At 41.3% G+C, this 15,352-nt stretch overlaps 1 protein-coding gene across 1 annotated transcript in view; it reads right to left on the reverse strand.

Annotated features, from left to right (window-relative positions):
• Positions 1-2,407: 2,407 nt before the first annotated feature.
• LOC145405962 (hemicentin-2-like) overlaps positions 2,408-15,352 on the reverse strand; it is a 147,003-nt gene continuing 134,058 nt past the window's right edge. The window contains exons 7-8 of the mRNA XM_080277157.1: positions 4,402-4,525; positions 2,408-2,559 (exon numbers count right to left, since the gene is read on the reverse strand). Of these exons, the coding sequence (XP_080133283.1) occupies positions 2,408-2,559; positions 4,402-4,525 (276 nt within the window). The remainder of the gene's footprint in view (positions 2,560-4,401; positions 4,526-15,352) is intronic.

A 15,352-nucleotide genomic window follows, 5' to 3' on the forward strand; every position in this document is an offset into this window, starting at 1 on the left:
TAAGATTTTGGAAAAGAAAAAAGTAAACATACTTAAGTTATTACAAAACAAATGTAAAAAACATTTTGAAAACATGGAATAAGGGTAGGGATCGGAGGGCCAAAAATCAAAGACACAAGAGGGGATGGGCATTGATGCCATTGTGTGCATGTTACGTACGTTCGTAATACAACATGTCCTGAGACCCAGCACTGCTCCCCCTTAATTTCTTGTTGTTAGTTAAATTTCCCTCCTAATGGTTCCTTATTAGGAAGAAATTGAACAAATCATGTCTCCTCCCAAGCGCAATAATATTTTGAAGGCTTTTGTTTCTCATCTTTTTTTTTTTTATAATGCTATTATTCCTTAACCCTTTTTTCAACAGACTTAAGAATGAGGAATAAAACCAAGATTGTGTTATACTGATTTTTGGTGGGGAACACTCTCAGGAGATGTATAACAGGATTCTATTTCTCTTATTTTCCAAACGTGCTGCTTACCCGTGCCTTTGCCCTATGAAAAAGGGGGAGTAGTGCTGGCCTAAGAGCATCTTTAACCACATGACATGCGTGCAATGGTATCAGTGCCCATCCTCTCTTTTCTCTGTTTTTTAGTCATCCCATCCCTACTCCTGGTATATTTTTTTCTTTTTTATTTACATTTACTTATTCATTGGGTGACAAATAACTTAATATTTTTCAATGATGTTGAAGTTAATAATTATCATCAGTATATATATCCATCCATCCATCATCCAATCCTACATTGCCCCATGAGGAGCGTAGGAGCCCGGGGCTAGGCAGTTGGTCTCAATATTTAAGATGAGAGTGACCAGCCTCACTCATCCCTGAGTGGCATTACATGAGCAATCAACCCCAACCACCCCTTGGATATAAACCTTCACAGGCTCAATCCGACTATAGCGCAATAATTACCCACTAAACCACCAGGCGCCAAAATTTGGATTTATGGTTACCACCCAGCGTAGTAAATGGTTTCCGGGTGTTCAGGAAACCATTTGGCTTGTCACTCAGTGTAGAGTCACCCACAGGCAGAAGGAAGAGGAAAGAATTAAGGAAAGAAAGACAGAAGAGGGAGTGTAAACTTACCCGTAGGCAGAAGGACAAGGAAAGAATGAAGGAAAGAAAGATAGAAGAGGATGGAAGGAAAGAAGGATGGAGGAGCGGAAAGGGCAGTCACCCAACAGCAGCACTACATCGAGTGAGTGGATATCTATCTATCTATCTATCTATCAATATCTATTTATGTGTATGTATCTATATTTATTTCTATATCTGTCTATCTATCAATCTATCCGTCTATCTATCTATCTATCTGTCTGTCTATCTACGCATATAAACAATCTACACAATGAACTACGTAAAGCTTTTTTTAAATAAGAGTAAGCATTACTGTTGCATATCTGCAGCAATGAAAAGCATCACTGATGTCAAGCTGTAATTTACTATGAGGTAATTAGCTACGACTACTTACTACATCCATTTAGACATCCGGAAACACTGGCAGTTGAGAGACGAAGGATGCATGACTATTTTGCTCTTTTATTGATTGTTAGAGATGGTGTAGTTGCTGATATATAATGGTCTGAAAACAGGCAAGTGTTTCAAATATCTCATTATAAAGCGAGCAGAGCACCAGATTCAAACACCAGGCTTTAGGGTTTAACGTAATTAGAAAAAAAAAATCCAAAGCTTATAGCTTGCAGAACTTGTTCGACCGAACAAGACTGAACAAAAACGAAAGCCATTTCAAAGATTCGTCAAATTTTGCAATGCCTGGGAAATCTGAATATTAAAACATGTATATTTTAGGCAGTAGAAAATGACCCACACTGGAAGAGTTTCTGTGTTAGCCTGTGCATACATGTAGGACGAGAACATCGAAAGTCTTTAGCATTATGTAGTCTGAGAGAAGTCGGAAGAGACCGGATGTGGTTACCCTGCCCCTAGTATTACAGATCTTAGTCAGCAACTATTGTGAAAGGTCAAGATTTTACTATTATTCGTAGCGTCAGATGCATGAAAATTTGTCATAAAAAACTGTGAGCTTGTTTACACGTTCCCATTCTTAGGTATATTGTCGTCACATGCTACAGGAAACTTTATCAAAATGGGGAACTTGCCGACACCTTTACGCTCTCATTTTTAACATTACGGCCCAGAGTATCGGTTGGCAGCTGTGGTAGTGGATGTCAGACAGGAATTATCCTATCACAGATATTAAAATCCCCCCAGACTAACACATAAGTTACCAAAGGAACAATAGATGTGAAGCTGGACATGAGACTGGAGTGGCTTCATTGCAAAGATAACACCTCTGCAAGTATCATTAGAGGAGCGGTAGGTGTAGAGGTGGCGGTGAAACAGAAGTGGAGACAGAATTATCAGAAAACCGCTAGAGAATCAGGTCACGTGTAGAGGTGGATGTGAAAAACAACTGAGGTCGTTACTGACACCGTCATTGCTAATAGTGTCACTGTTGACAGAGAGGTGGGTCCACACCACACGCCATCACTACCCACATGATTCTTCCCCTCTTGCATGGCTGCTGGAGTTTTTCCTGGAAAAACAAAATAATGCTTTCTTTATGCACTGACAAAATGAACCATACATCATAAGTCTTGGAAAGCTGCTGGAAATTTACCAGGGAAATGAAAATAATGCCTTCTTTTTACACTACGAGCAGGAAGAAGGAAAAAAAATAAGTGTTTGTTTGCGAACCCCAGAGGTTAACTACCCACACATCACCACCGTCCACATGATTATGATTACTGTGTGGCCATCTCAGGGGCCGAGCACGAAAAGCCATTGTTACTGAGTTACCAACGCACTGAAAAATCAATATGAAATTATTCCTTTACAGTCCTTGGAAAGGCTTCAGGACAGTTACAGCTGCTTTTTAGGTCAACCTTAGATTGGTACGGGTGATGAGTCATATTCACGAAGTGAGTATGTCATTTTAATGAACTGGCTTCTTTTGTGGCAATTAAGGCCACTTTGGCCTTTTGTGGGACAGGGATGGGGGGTAAGATAACTGATATTTCGACAGTAGACAGCATGTCTATTCTACTTCCTAATATGCATTGCTGCTGAAGCCTTACAAAAAAATAATGGACGGGTGGGATGGTGAGGTGGGTGAGTGGGTGGGCTGACATTAGGGTGGGCGAAGTGGGTGGAGTAGGTTCGCAGGTGGGTGACTGGGTGGGTTGACAGTCTAGGTGAATGTAGTGTGTGGAGTAGGGTGGATTGTTAGGTGGGTGGATAGGCAGGTTGGTAGAGTGTGTGGGATGGGTGACGTGGGCTGGGAAAGTAGATGTTGTGGGTGGATGAGGTAAGTTGGCAGGGTGGGTGAGGAAACTGAGCAGGGTGGGTGGCTAGGTAGGCTGCGGTGGATGGACAGGTAGGCAGGAGTGAATTGGCAGGTAAACTGGGGTAGTTGGACAGGATGAGGGGGTTGGACTATATGGATGGGGTGGGTTGGTGAGTAGGCTTTGTGGGTGAGTAAGTGGGTTGGTGAGTCGGTATTGTGGACGGGTCGGTGGGGGGCATGTGTGAGGAAAAAGCAAAGGACAGATTTACTACACTGGATGAGTGGATAGTCAAATTCCCTGGCTTTTGGGAGGAGGAATGGGGAAAAATCCATTGGGGATGAGAACCATATAATAAAAAGGTCCATGGCTGGAACAGATCAGTGTCGGACAACAGCACTATGGTGGGATATGTCCTTGGGGGGAAAGGAGGCCAAATGGAAACATGGATTCAGTGAGTAGAACAGGTTTATGAAGGAGGTAGTCACATGAGAGAATAAAGGTACAAATGGTGACTCAGCATGTCCTTACAGAAAGAAAATATGATCACTAAGGAAAAGAGGTCCACAGCAGAAATACGTTCACTGAGGAAAAGCACGTCAGTGGGCAAAATGTGTTCGTGGTTGACAACAGATAAGGAAACAGTAGCTTCCAAGGGGGGGGGGGGAGAGATGCATCGGGGACAAAATCCACAATAAACAGAAGGAGGAAACAGGACTATGGTAGAAATTAGCTCCTTGGAGAAAAGTGGTCCAAAAGGAAAAACAGGCCTAAGGGGAATAATAGTTCCATGGGGATTTTTTTTCCAAGAGGAAAAAATAAGGTCATGGAGGAAAATGGGTCAGGTTGGTGAAAACAGTCCGTGAAAGAAATTAGGTGGTTAGGGAGAACGCCACGGTGGTGTACCCGAGGATTAGCTTCTGTGCTTGTCTTCGGAAATATATATATATATATATATATATAAATATATATATATATATATATATATATATATATATATATATATATATATATATATATATATATATATATATATATATATATATACAGTATATATATATATATACAGAGAGAGAGAGAGAGATGTGACTCACCTGTGACCACATGCACGGTCACATTAGCAGCTGTGGCCAGGTGAGGCTCGCAGGTGTAGGTGCCAGCATCAGAAGTCGTCACCCGGGCCACCACCAGGCTGCTGGTGTAGTTACCGTGCTGCACCTGGGAAGGAACAGAGCCTTGGTTGTTTGTGCAAACTAGTAATACACAAGTTCTGTTGTCATGCTGTTCACATTATTGGACTCGGATTATTGTCCCTTAAAACCTGTTCACTTAGCAGCACTAGATTGCTGCAATTGATATTGTAGAGGAAAACCAAGACCCTGAAAGCAAACTGTCTGCCTAAATGATCCTCGTGTAACAGATATTCGTTCATCCTCAATTTTTAAATAGTGAAATGCCTATCTGTCTATCTATGTATAGCCAGATGCCAGAAACCTGTATGGCACTGAAACACAAAAGTATGATGATGTCTTCATTTCAGATTCGATAAACTCAGAAATGTGGACAGTTTGCCCAATAGAAAGCCTCTTTGACAATAAATGTACGGTACTAAAAAAAATAATTAATAAATATGAATTGGTAATATCGTTTGTCTTCATAGGTCTTTGTCATAGGTCTTTCCTTGTCAGAATATAATTCCCCAGAAATAAGGAAGATGAGGAAATAGAAATATTACTTTTTGAACTGATAAATGTCATTTTAGTTCTTCGTGGCTGCACTTGCTGCTGACTTTCCTCTCACAACCCCTCTAAGATGGCTCTTGTCCAACACCTCCTCTGTTTTTCCTGTTAAAGGAGCACGTAAGGGAGTTTTTGGTGAAGGAAGAAAATGAGTTCAAGTGTTGTCCTTCCGTGACTTAGCAACTAGACTCAGTTTAGATTTTAAGAGAAATTTTGGGTCGTTAGCGTGTTAAGTAATATTAAAAGGGTGAAAGTTCCGGTCAGCATAGGGAGGAGATGGAAGTCAAGGCGTTAGGCATCGTATATAACTTAGAGACTTGGATGGTTGAGGCAGTAAACAGCTTAGAAGGTGATGATGGTTTCCAAGCAGTTAGAGGGGGAGGTAGGGAGGTACAAACCTAAGGCAGGTAAAGGTGACATGGGTGTAGCTACGAGAAAAATTATCCAAATTCTTGAAGATGAAGTACAAAATTGGCCTAGCCTCATACTTAGCAGGGACTTGTTGATTAGGCATCAGGTGAGGGAATTTTGGATGAAGGCTTCTAGGAGAAACCACTTTGCTTCCCAGTGTAAGGATGCTCGTCGTTCATACCTCTTCAGGTTTAAGTCAGGAGCTAGGTCTTACCTTCCCTCCTCAGTCATTTGAGAGGAGGTGTGTTTGATGGGAGAGGCCACCTTCCGGTTTCCTGAGGACGGAGGCTTCCTCAATCAGTTTTGCGTAGTTGTATCTCTTGTTGTTCTATACATAGCTTTATGGTGTGCTCTTCATCTTTTTATATAGATTATAAAACAGAATGACTTTCGGTTTCAATTGTAAATATATATATATATAGTAATCCCTCCAATATCCGACATAATAGAGCCATAGGCAGGTCCGGATTGTGGTCCTGTCCAGATATTGGGCCCCAGCTTCTGGACTTGTACTTATGGACCCTAACTCAGAAAAACACCTATACAACTCCCTCTGGACATGCATAGCACCTATTTAAGACCCAAATCACACCAATAAGGCACATAAAAGACTGAAATAAATGCAAAAGAAGCATAAAATGAGGTTTTTGAGGAAGGTTCATACAATATTCAACATTCTGGGTACTTACAAGTCCCTGGCTCCTGGACTGGTCGTTATAGACCCTAACCTAGCCTAACTCAGAAAAACACCTCCCTACTGCACATGCATAGCACCTAATACACAGCATATTCACACCAATAAGGGATATAAAAGAGTGAAATGAGGTGTTTGAGGTAAGTATAGTACGGAAAATACAGTAGAGTACAGTATGAAACATTCTGCCTACTTACAGCAAGCCCATGGCCATCTCGATGAATAACCGCCTCCTCTCAGACTCTGACAGTAAGAAGGATTTCCTGAAGCACTTGCAGTACACTGTTCATGAAGTCTTGCACTGAACTTAGTCATTCGCACTCAGAAGTCCATTCTCTTCACAGTGCGCATTCTTGTCTAACTTATGCTCCATTGTAACTTAATAAGTGTTGCACTCTGCACTTTAAGTCTTTCCACTCTTATAACCATTTTCTAAAGCAAAAACACACAAGTCTATTTACGTAAAATTTAGTCCAAAAATTGTTTGTCTTTTCACTCACAACTGTAAATCCTTAACACAATGCACTGTTTTTTTCACTGCACAACACTGTAAATTCCCGTGTGGTCTAGTGGAGAAGTTCTTGGCATCTATTCACTGTCAGAGTCCGAGAGTATTGCTGGCAGGTGACCTAGGGTTGCGTCGCTGGGTCGTGGTGATGGCATACCCACTGCAGACGACTCTGAAGACAGACGCAAACTCACGTCAAGCGGTGACTCCACCATGGCTGATGTGCTGGGCTGTGGCTCGGAGCATGAGGACCTGTCTTGGGGAGGCAACGGAGTGGAGCCAGGGCTGGGCCCAGCGGGGGTCATGGGCCTGAAAAAACTGTCAATCGTTAACGACGATTCTGATGGTTAATGATGCGCTGCCTGAAAGCACGCACTTCCTCCACAAATCCCAAGGGGCCCATCTCCCTGTCGCAGTCCGGGTGTTCCAGGTAGTCCAGAACGAACTCTAGGTGTTCCCGGAGTGCACTCAGGTTGGGGATGGCTGGAGTTGTGTCATGCTGAGAGGAGTCTGCATCATCGTCGCCGTCCTCGTCGGAATCTTCAAGCTGGGTACTGACACCTGCAACTGAAGATGCGATCTCAATATCAGACAGGGTCTGATACCCAGGATCGCCCTCGTCGTCATCAAACCACTCAAGCACGTCGTCCACATCAACATCGTTGCCATGCGTACGTAGACGTGCATGGAAGTCATCCATGTCAAAACCTAGGAAATCGTACTCCACATCCGTTCCGAGAAGCAGACGAGACCAACCATTTTCTAGAGTCTTGACAGGGATTTCCTTCCATGCTTTGGCCCAGTTGTAGATTACAGATTTGATGTTGTAGCGGCAAAGGTTTTCCAAAGTCCGCTGGCCTCGCGTGTCCCATCCCTCCCTGTGCTCGTCCTCATCCTCGAGAACAACCATCACCTCGTCCAGGGACTTCCTTCGGTCCAGCCCCTTCGTTGCCACGATCACTCCTTGGTCCATTGGTTGGATGAGAGCAGTCGTATTAGGTGGCAGAAACATGTACCTAATGCGGCCATTCTCAGCCACCAAGTCCTTGTTGCACGGGTGGGCAGGTGCATTGTCGAGGAGAAGGAGGGCCTTTACCTGGTCGTGTGGGATTCCCAGTCTCTCTGTCTGGTAATGTATGACCTTGACGAAATGACGATGGAAGCAGTCCTTGAAGATCTGGGCTGTAAACCATGCCTTCAAAGAATGGTATCAGACGACAGGAAGGACATCCATCACCCCACGAAGACACCGAGGCTGCTTTGCGCGGCCAACAATAACGTGCTTAAGCCGGTGCATGCCATTAGCATTGGCACAACACAAGAGCAGATATCCGTTCCTTGGAGAGCTTGTGGCCACGTACACGCTTCTCCGTCTCCTCAGCTAGAGTGTTCGTTGGCAAAGAGCGATAGAATAAACCAGTTTCATCAGCGTTGTAGAATTGACCGAGAGTGAAGCCCTCCCTGTCGATCAAGCCTTTCACCTTGTGCCGAAGCTCGTCAACTCCATCCTCGTTAGCGTCCAAAGCTTCGCCATGAGCCTTACGGTTGGTAAGGCCACGCCGTAACTTAAACGTGAAGAGCCAACTCTTGGATGCCTTGAAGTCTAGGGCGTCGTGAAGCCTGGCGAACTTCTCAGCAGCAGCCTTCAGCTCCGTACCACGTACCATCACACCAGCAGCACGTTGCTGTCGATACCAAATCAACGTGGAGCAGTCGATTTCAGCAAACTTGGGAGTAAACATCACCTTCCTCTCCATGTTGCATTGCTTCTCAACTAGAAGTCAGCCGTGTACTGCATGAGTTTGTCTCAGGATCTCTTAATATCAAACAAAATAGATCGGGCCAGGTTGAACTCGCGGAGGATGTGGGAAGAAGACCACCCCGCATCTACTTTCTCCAATATCTCCTGTTTCTTCTCCAGAGTCAACACCACTCTCTTCCTCTTCTCAGGTGGTGGGGCCATCATCATACACACGAAGGAGAGGCACAAGAGCAGCAGGAGTGCCTGCAGCAGGTAAGGCACCACCACAAAAGCGAGCACATGGGCAGCCATGGCGATGAGCGTTCACTCGCGACAAGAGACAGGCGGAAAGTGGGGAGGATGCAGGGGCGCTCTAGCGGACGTCGGAGGAATGATGCACCACAACAAAGCTGTCCCGCGCCCCGCAAGTCAAGTTCAAATTACGGGCGGGAAAAAATCGTTTTTTTTTCGATTTTTTTTGCGGTTTCCGGACCATTTTGAGAATATTGGATCCCAGGGCGATTATGTCCAGTTAGTGGGGATGTTCGGATATTGGGCGTTCGAATATTAGAGGGATTACTATATATATATATATATATATATATATATATATACAATATATGAAACCATCTGCAGCTGATAACATTACACTGCAGGGCATAAATCTCCTTCAGAAGTTTCCACATAGTTTTGTTTGGGAGAAAAGAGACAATATTACTCTTCCTGGCTGATTTTTGGAAGCAATGACCTCTGATGTTACGCTGCCCTCTTCTTTTAACGCAATCAATCAATCAATCTTGAGTCATAGATACAAAATGTGGGATCTTATTATCAAGTTTAATTCGCCCCATCCCGATGTTTTCTGGGCAGTGGTACGCCCCAGTCCCGACATTTTTGGACCTTTTTTTTTTGGCTCAAACATCCGCTTTTGGTGAGAAACATCGAAAATTCATAGAGAAATCGCTCACCTGAGGTTTAAAATACTCGATCCAGGTAGGAGTACCTCCTTACCTTACAGGGTTTTCTATCAGGCTGGCTGCAAAGAAAACGAGTTCTCTGGGAGGATAACTATTCTATACCACTCATAAATGGTATTTATTTATTTATTTGGTACGAATTTATATGTAGTACGAGAGTATATTGGTTTTCAAACGGTAATATAGGCATTATAAGCATTGTTTCACTCTCTAACTCATCACCATTCCTGACCTTTTTTTGCCACATTACCTGATCATTTCTGACTGTTTCTTCCTCTAATGTTTGTCCTCCACATTGTCATTGACTGGGGAATCACTCTGGCCCTGAATTTCGTACCGTGGCATGACATGGCTTTACTGGCCAGGTCACTGATAACAGGTGAATTGCTGAGAAAAGGTCATGCAGGGGGGGGAGGAGGTCATGCTGGGTAAGGCATTGTCCCTGCCTGGCATCTTGTAGAGGAAGGTGTCCCGTGTATACGTGCCAAATATCACTCGCGAAAATTGAAAATTGTGCAAATTAGGGACCTTGCAATGTCCATGCAATGTTGCTGCGTTAATTTACGTCTCCGGGATATGAGTGCACATCATGTGAGGACGTGAATTCACGTCTCCAGGACGGGGCGGGTTAAGAAAGGCCATAGGAAGATAGTTTTGTGTAGGGTACTTTCCAGACTCTCTGTTGATTCCGTTATCCTTATCTGGATATTTAGAATCAGTATATAGGTTATTGGGTCTGAGCAGTTAGGATATGATGTATGTTGATGTTTAATGTTTGGCAGATTTTTAGTTACTATAGGAGTGTTGTTTGTTGGGTAAAGCCAAGTTATGAACGGTTCTAAATGAAGTAGAGATACACAGGTGAATAAAGGGGCAATTAAAGGCATTGTTGTTAACATTCTCAAACCTGAGGCCAATGGAGGTTGGGTTAGTGAGGTGAGGACATGTCACCAAACAAATCTGGTAGTTTTGACTTCAACTCAAGTACAGACCGACGATCAAAATTTTTCTGGAGAACGTAACGTCACATCTGTGGAATTTATGAGTCTCGCCATACAGTATCTACTGGTGAATTAAGCGTTAATAAAGGTAGTGTTAGTGTGTTTTACACCCAAACTAGATCCAGCCCTTATATGAGCGTTTTGTATATGAATCATAGGTGCATTATTTCAGAGAGAGAAGGCTAAGGGTTAAATAACTGCCTGAAATCTTGACATGATTACGTTTACTCATGATTAAACCCCCGTGGGAAGGACATTATTGGGCAAGAATGCTTCAAAATTATATCTAATTATCCTCTGCGTTAAGTTAGCTGGAGAGAGAGAGAGAGAGAGAGAGAGAGAGGGGGAGAGAGAGAGGACTCTTCCTCCGTGCTAAGGAACCTTTGATTGCAACTTGTGTTAGGAGTGTTCTGTTGTGTGCTTGTGAGACCTAGGCAGTAAAGGAGGAGAATATTCGTAGACGCACACATACAGAAATGAGATTGATCAAGCAGATGTTTAGTGCGTCCTTGATTGACAGGCCTGGAGGGGTTAGGGTAGCGAATGAAGAACTGAGAGGAAGAATGGAACTTGAGTGAATCGATGCTGTGATGAGAAGGAGTAGACTGGGATGACCTGGGCATGTGGAGAGGATGGAAGATGACAACTGGGTGTGTAGGTAGAGAGGTGTGAACGTTGAGTGTTGAGCTGCGATGGGTAGACAGGAAAAGACTTGGGGCGAGGACATAGCGTTTCATCAGGGGTATAGAGCCGGATAGAAAAACCGTTGTAAACTAGGCAGCGTGGAGAACTACAAACAGTTGACCAAGGCCTTCGCATGCAAGCATTTTGGAGCCTTTATGAATGAAATGAATGAACTGAAGGTAAAAACGAAAGTTATTTTGGGGGACATCAGTAACAAATCCTCAACTGGAATGATTCTGGAGAAGAGAAAGGAGGGAACAGGCTGTTAGTGCTGGTAGATGATACATTTCTAACTCTGGCCCCAAGTTTGCCATCTCGTGGTAATAACATAATCGGTCTCGTCTTAACATCAGAAATTAATTTCATAAATTTGGGCCAAATGGGTGAGAATCTGCAACCATAATATAAGATTTAAATCCAATATAAACTATGGGACCAGTATAAATAGCCTCTTAATTCTTATCGTCAAAAAAGGCTAATTTCAACAACATGAACAACGAAATCGCTAATGCTAAGTGGATCAAGTTGTTACAGGATGATTACTTTGAAGAAATGGGGAAATATTCACGAAAGACCGCCATCTACTGACGACAAAACTACGAAGAAATACCCTAGGAAATATTTGCAATACTGAGCCGACTTGATGTCAAAGCGTACTAAAGAAATCACAGTTAACAAGAGAAAATCATGTGAAATATATAACCTGACAGAAGTCCACACGGGGATACCGATTTTTTTTTTTTTTTTTTTTTTTCAGTTACAGCACCAATGAACTAAAAAAGTATTAGGAGAACGAAACGAGACTATGAAAGAAATATTTCAAGTGAAGCAGAGGCAAATCACAAGAGATTTCATTATTTAAGAGTAAGAATAAAACGAAGAAGAAAAAAAAAAAAGGCCCACAACTAAATTCGGAAGATAATCTCATTCATGATAACTGAATTATTACATTACAAAACGACTCCTTTAACATCTATTTAGCGAAAGAAAGTAACGTAAACATACCAATAGGACACTCAATAATTTCTGGATCCTAAGATAATACATTAGCAATTACCGAACAGAAAAAATGTATTAAACTACCTTTGAAAGTCCACCCAAATAAATCAGCTGGCCTAGATAACCACTTTATCTCTATAAACTGAGTCTGGTACAGGTAATTCACTTTTTCTCTGCAGAACATTTTCAATAAATCATTATGTGAACGTAGAGTACCTAGTCAAAGGAATTTCGCAAATATTCCATTTATATTTAAAGACATCGTTATTAATAAGTGCCACAAATTCTTGCCAAACTATGCAAACGTAAGTAAAAAGGAAAATTTACAACGAGAAAAATTAAAAGCTACTTTACTGCTTGATAAGCAGACTTTTACAGCCAGCTTGGATTTCGTAACAACAAATCATACATTACAGGGTTCCTGGAATTTTTAAACCACATACAACATTTACTGCACAGAAATACCATTGGGTGTTACCTCCTTAGATTTTTAAATAAGCATTTCATAAGTCTTCCATTTAAGGCTATCAGAAAAATTAAAAGCTACGCAACACCTCAAACAAATTATGCTCCACATGCATACATATCGAGTGAAAATGGCGGATGAAACATAAAACATAAAATAACGAAAAATAATGCTCTTTGATGACAAAAACATAAACTATGAATACCGCATGTTTGATACCCCACTGGGAGAATTAAAGACGAAAAACCTCTAAACGTTATTTTCAGCAACTATATTTTTAAAGATCTAAACGGTGAATACCAGGGCGTAATAAGGCAAACAAAACAGTCCAATTCACTGCCAGGAATTTCGATTCCAAAACATCTGAAAAATTCTCCAATCTTTATTATCACTAGTTTTATTACGCCTGGAATACTGTGTACAATACTGGTATCATGACAGTATCAAGAGTAAAGAAAGACTTAGAGAGTACAATACACAGCAAAAACAAGAACAAGAAGATCAACATCACTGTGAAATTTGCCCTAAGAAAAAGGGCTAGAGAAGAAAACAAAAGTAAAATCCCATCACTCCGAAATTTGCCCCTCGAAGAGCGACTACAGGAACTAAATCTCTCTCTCTCTCTCTCTCTCTCTCTCTCTCTCTCTCTCTCTCTCTCTCTCAAGAAATAAATAAATGAATAAAAAAGATTTAGAGGATGTCTAATACAAGTATCCTCTTATCGAATTCGATGAAGTCAAATAAGACAACGTGTTCAAAATATAGAACGATGCTGCAGCTACAAAAAATAGGATGAAACACAAAATTACGAAGTGCGACACTAATAAAGGAAAAAGTTACATTAATATACTCTTGTTGGAACAGTGGAATAACTACCAGGAACAATATTTAGTGCAAAAAGTAAAGATACATTTAAAATAAGGGTAGATAAGTATTTCGAACTATAGTCCACATTAATTTGAGTGTTGTTTATATCTAGGCTGACGTGTTTATTCACAAAAATGAGATGATTGCTTATGACAATACTCTGCGATTGATTATGTACTTTTTTCATATTTCTATATTAGTGATTCCTTAGTGCATAGATTTTCCTCTCTTTACCCCTCTTATGAATTTTTCCATGCTTGTTCTTCGTAACAAACATGATGGATTTCTATTTTTTTTTTTTTTTTTCTGAATGGTTTGGAGCCTGCGGGGGAGCCAGCCTCTTTTCTGTCCTTTTCTCATACGTGTTGTTTTATTCTTAGCAGAATATTTTCCGATACAGGAAACCTCGTTATCTTTATTTCCTAAGTACTCCAACGGACGCTTGTTACCGAAGACGTATGTTATTTGAGAATTTATTGACACAGACAACATTAAAACAGTCTGGTATATCGAAAGACGTTTTCAAACTACTAGCTTTCATGATATACGTGTAAGGATAGACATTCCTGTAACTGGATTGTAGTTGTTTTTATGTCAAGTGTTGGTAAATAATGCATTTATATTTTTGTAAACACATGAAGGGCCTTGCAACAAGGTAAGACAGCAAGTAGAAGCAGATATATTATGAGAACACTCCTTTTTCTTCGCTGTGTAAGGACAGAAGTGAATGTGTGGCCAATATGTTAGCTTTCTTAGCCCAGAGATCGGACTTCCATAAATCTAAAGAAAATCCATTTCCCCCACCCGGTTACTTTACCAAGATTCATTGCAGAGACCATTTGTCTTCCAGCCGCTCTCGCCACCACCGGCGCTACTTGAGTAATAAATTTATTAGACTTGAGAAAAATATTATGAATGAATTTTACTCCATGAAACAGATGCATTCCAAAGCATGCATATATAAAACACTTGTCCAGTTGTGTTAAGACATTAATAAATATAATAATGTAATGAAATACAGCCAAAGAACACGAAGAGAATGACCAAATGCTTTGAACAGGTGTTAAGAGAAAAATAAAGACACGTGTTACAGAATTCTTTGTCTGAAGGTAGTGAAGTAATTTATACTGTGAGAGACATGTGAATAAGATGGCTGAGAGGAGAAAGGGGAGGATTACTGAGAACAAGCTGGGAAGATAAGGTACGAGAGTGTGTAGTGGAAGGCGGTGTGTTGTGATAAGAGGGGTCGTTCCGTGGAATGGATACAAATGCCTTAACCCTGGATAGGAAGTCCTCATATTTTGCTACGTTAAAGGAAGACTGTATTTATCTGGAATTACTGTAGGAAAAGAAAATATATACAGACATGTTTCATTATTACCAGAGGGTACTGTACAACAAATATGACATCTTGAGCTTGTATGAGTAAACATTAGGATAAAGTAAACTGAATGGTCATATGGATCCTTTGAAAAAATTTATCGAAAAAAATGTACTTTACTTATTCAGGTACTGAGATGGAAGTATATGAAAATGAGCAAAATAACTTATACTACAGGAACTTGGAGGTGTAGACTCTCACATAGCCGGCCAGTGACCTCTGGGAACCACAGAAAACTGTTTACCTTCAATAAATAAAACCTGAGATATTTTACCTGCGTTTTCGGCTATACTAATATATTATTGTGATTATATTGTCGTGATTGCAGCCTGAATATACCATAAAATAATTTTTCATCACCGTAATATATTAGTATAGCCGACAACTCACGTACAATATCTCCGGTTTTCATAGTACCTACCAACACATTTTCAGTGGTTCCCAGAAGTCACTTGCCAGGTGTATGAGTGTCTACACTTCCAAGTTCCTGTGCCGTAGTCGTTATGTTACTCAACTTGTATCGACTCTAGGCTGAAACACTCGCTAAAATATTGTGTACAACGCATCAACCTAGAAC

The sequence above is a fragment of the Coenobita brevimanus genome, chromosome 8 (assembly GCF_032717465.1).
Source record: "Coenobita brevimanus isolate Jiangsu-jjx chromosome 8, ASM3271746v2, whole genome shotgun sequence".
NCBI classification, from domain to species: Eukaryota; Metazoa; Arthropoda; class Malacostraca; order Decapoda; family Coenobitidae; genus Coenobita; species Coenobita brevimanus.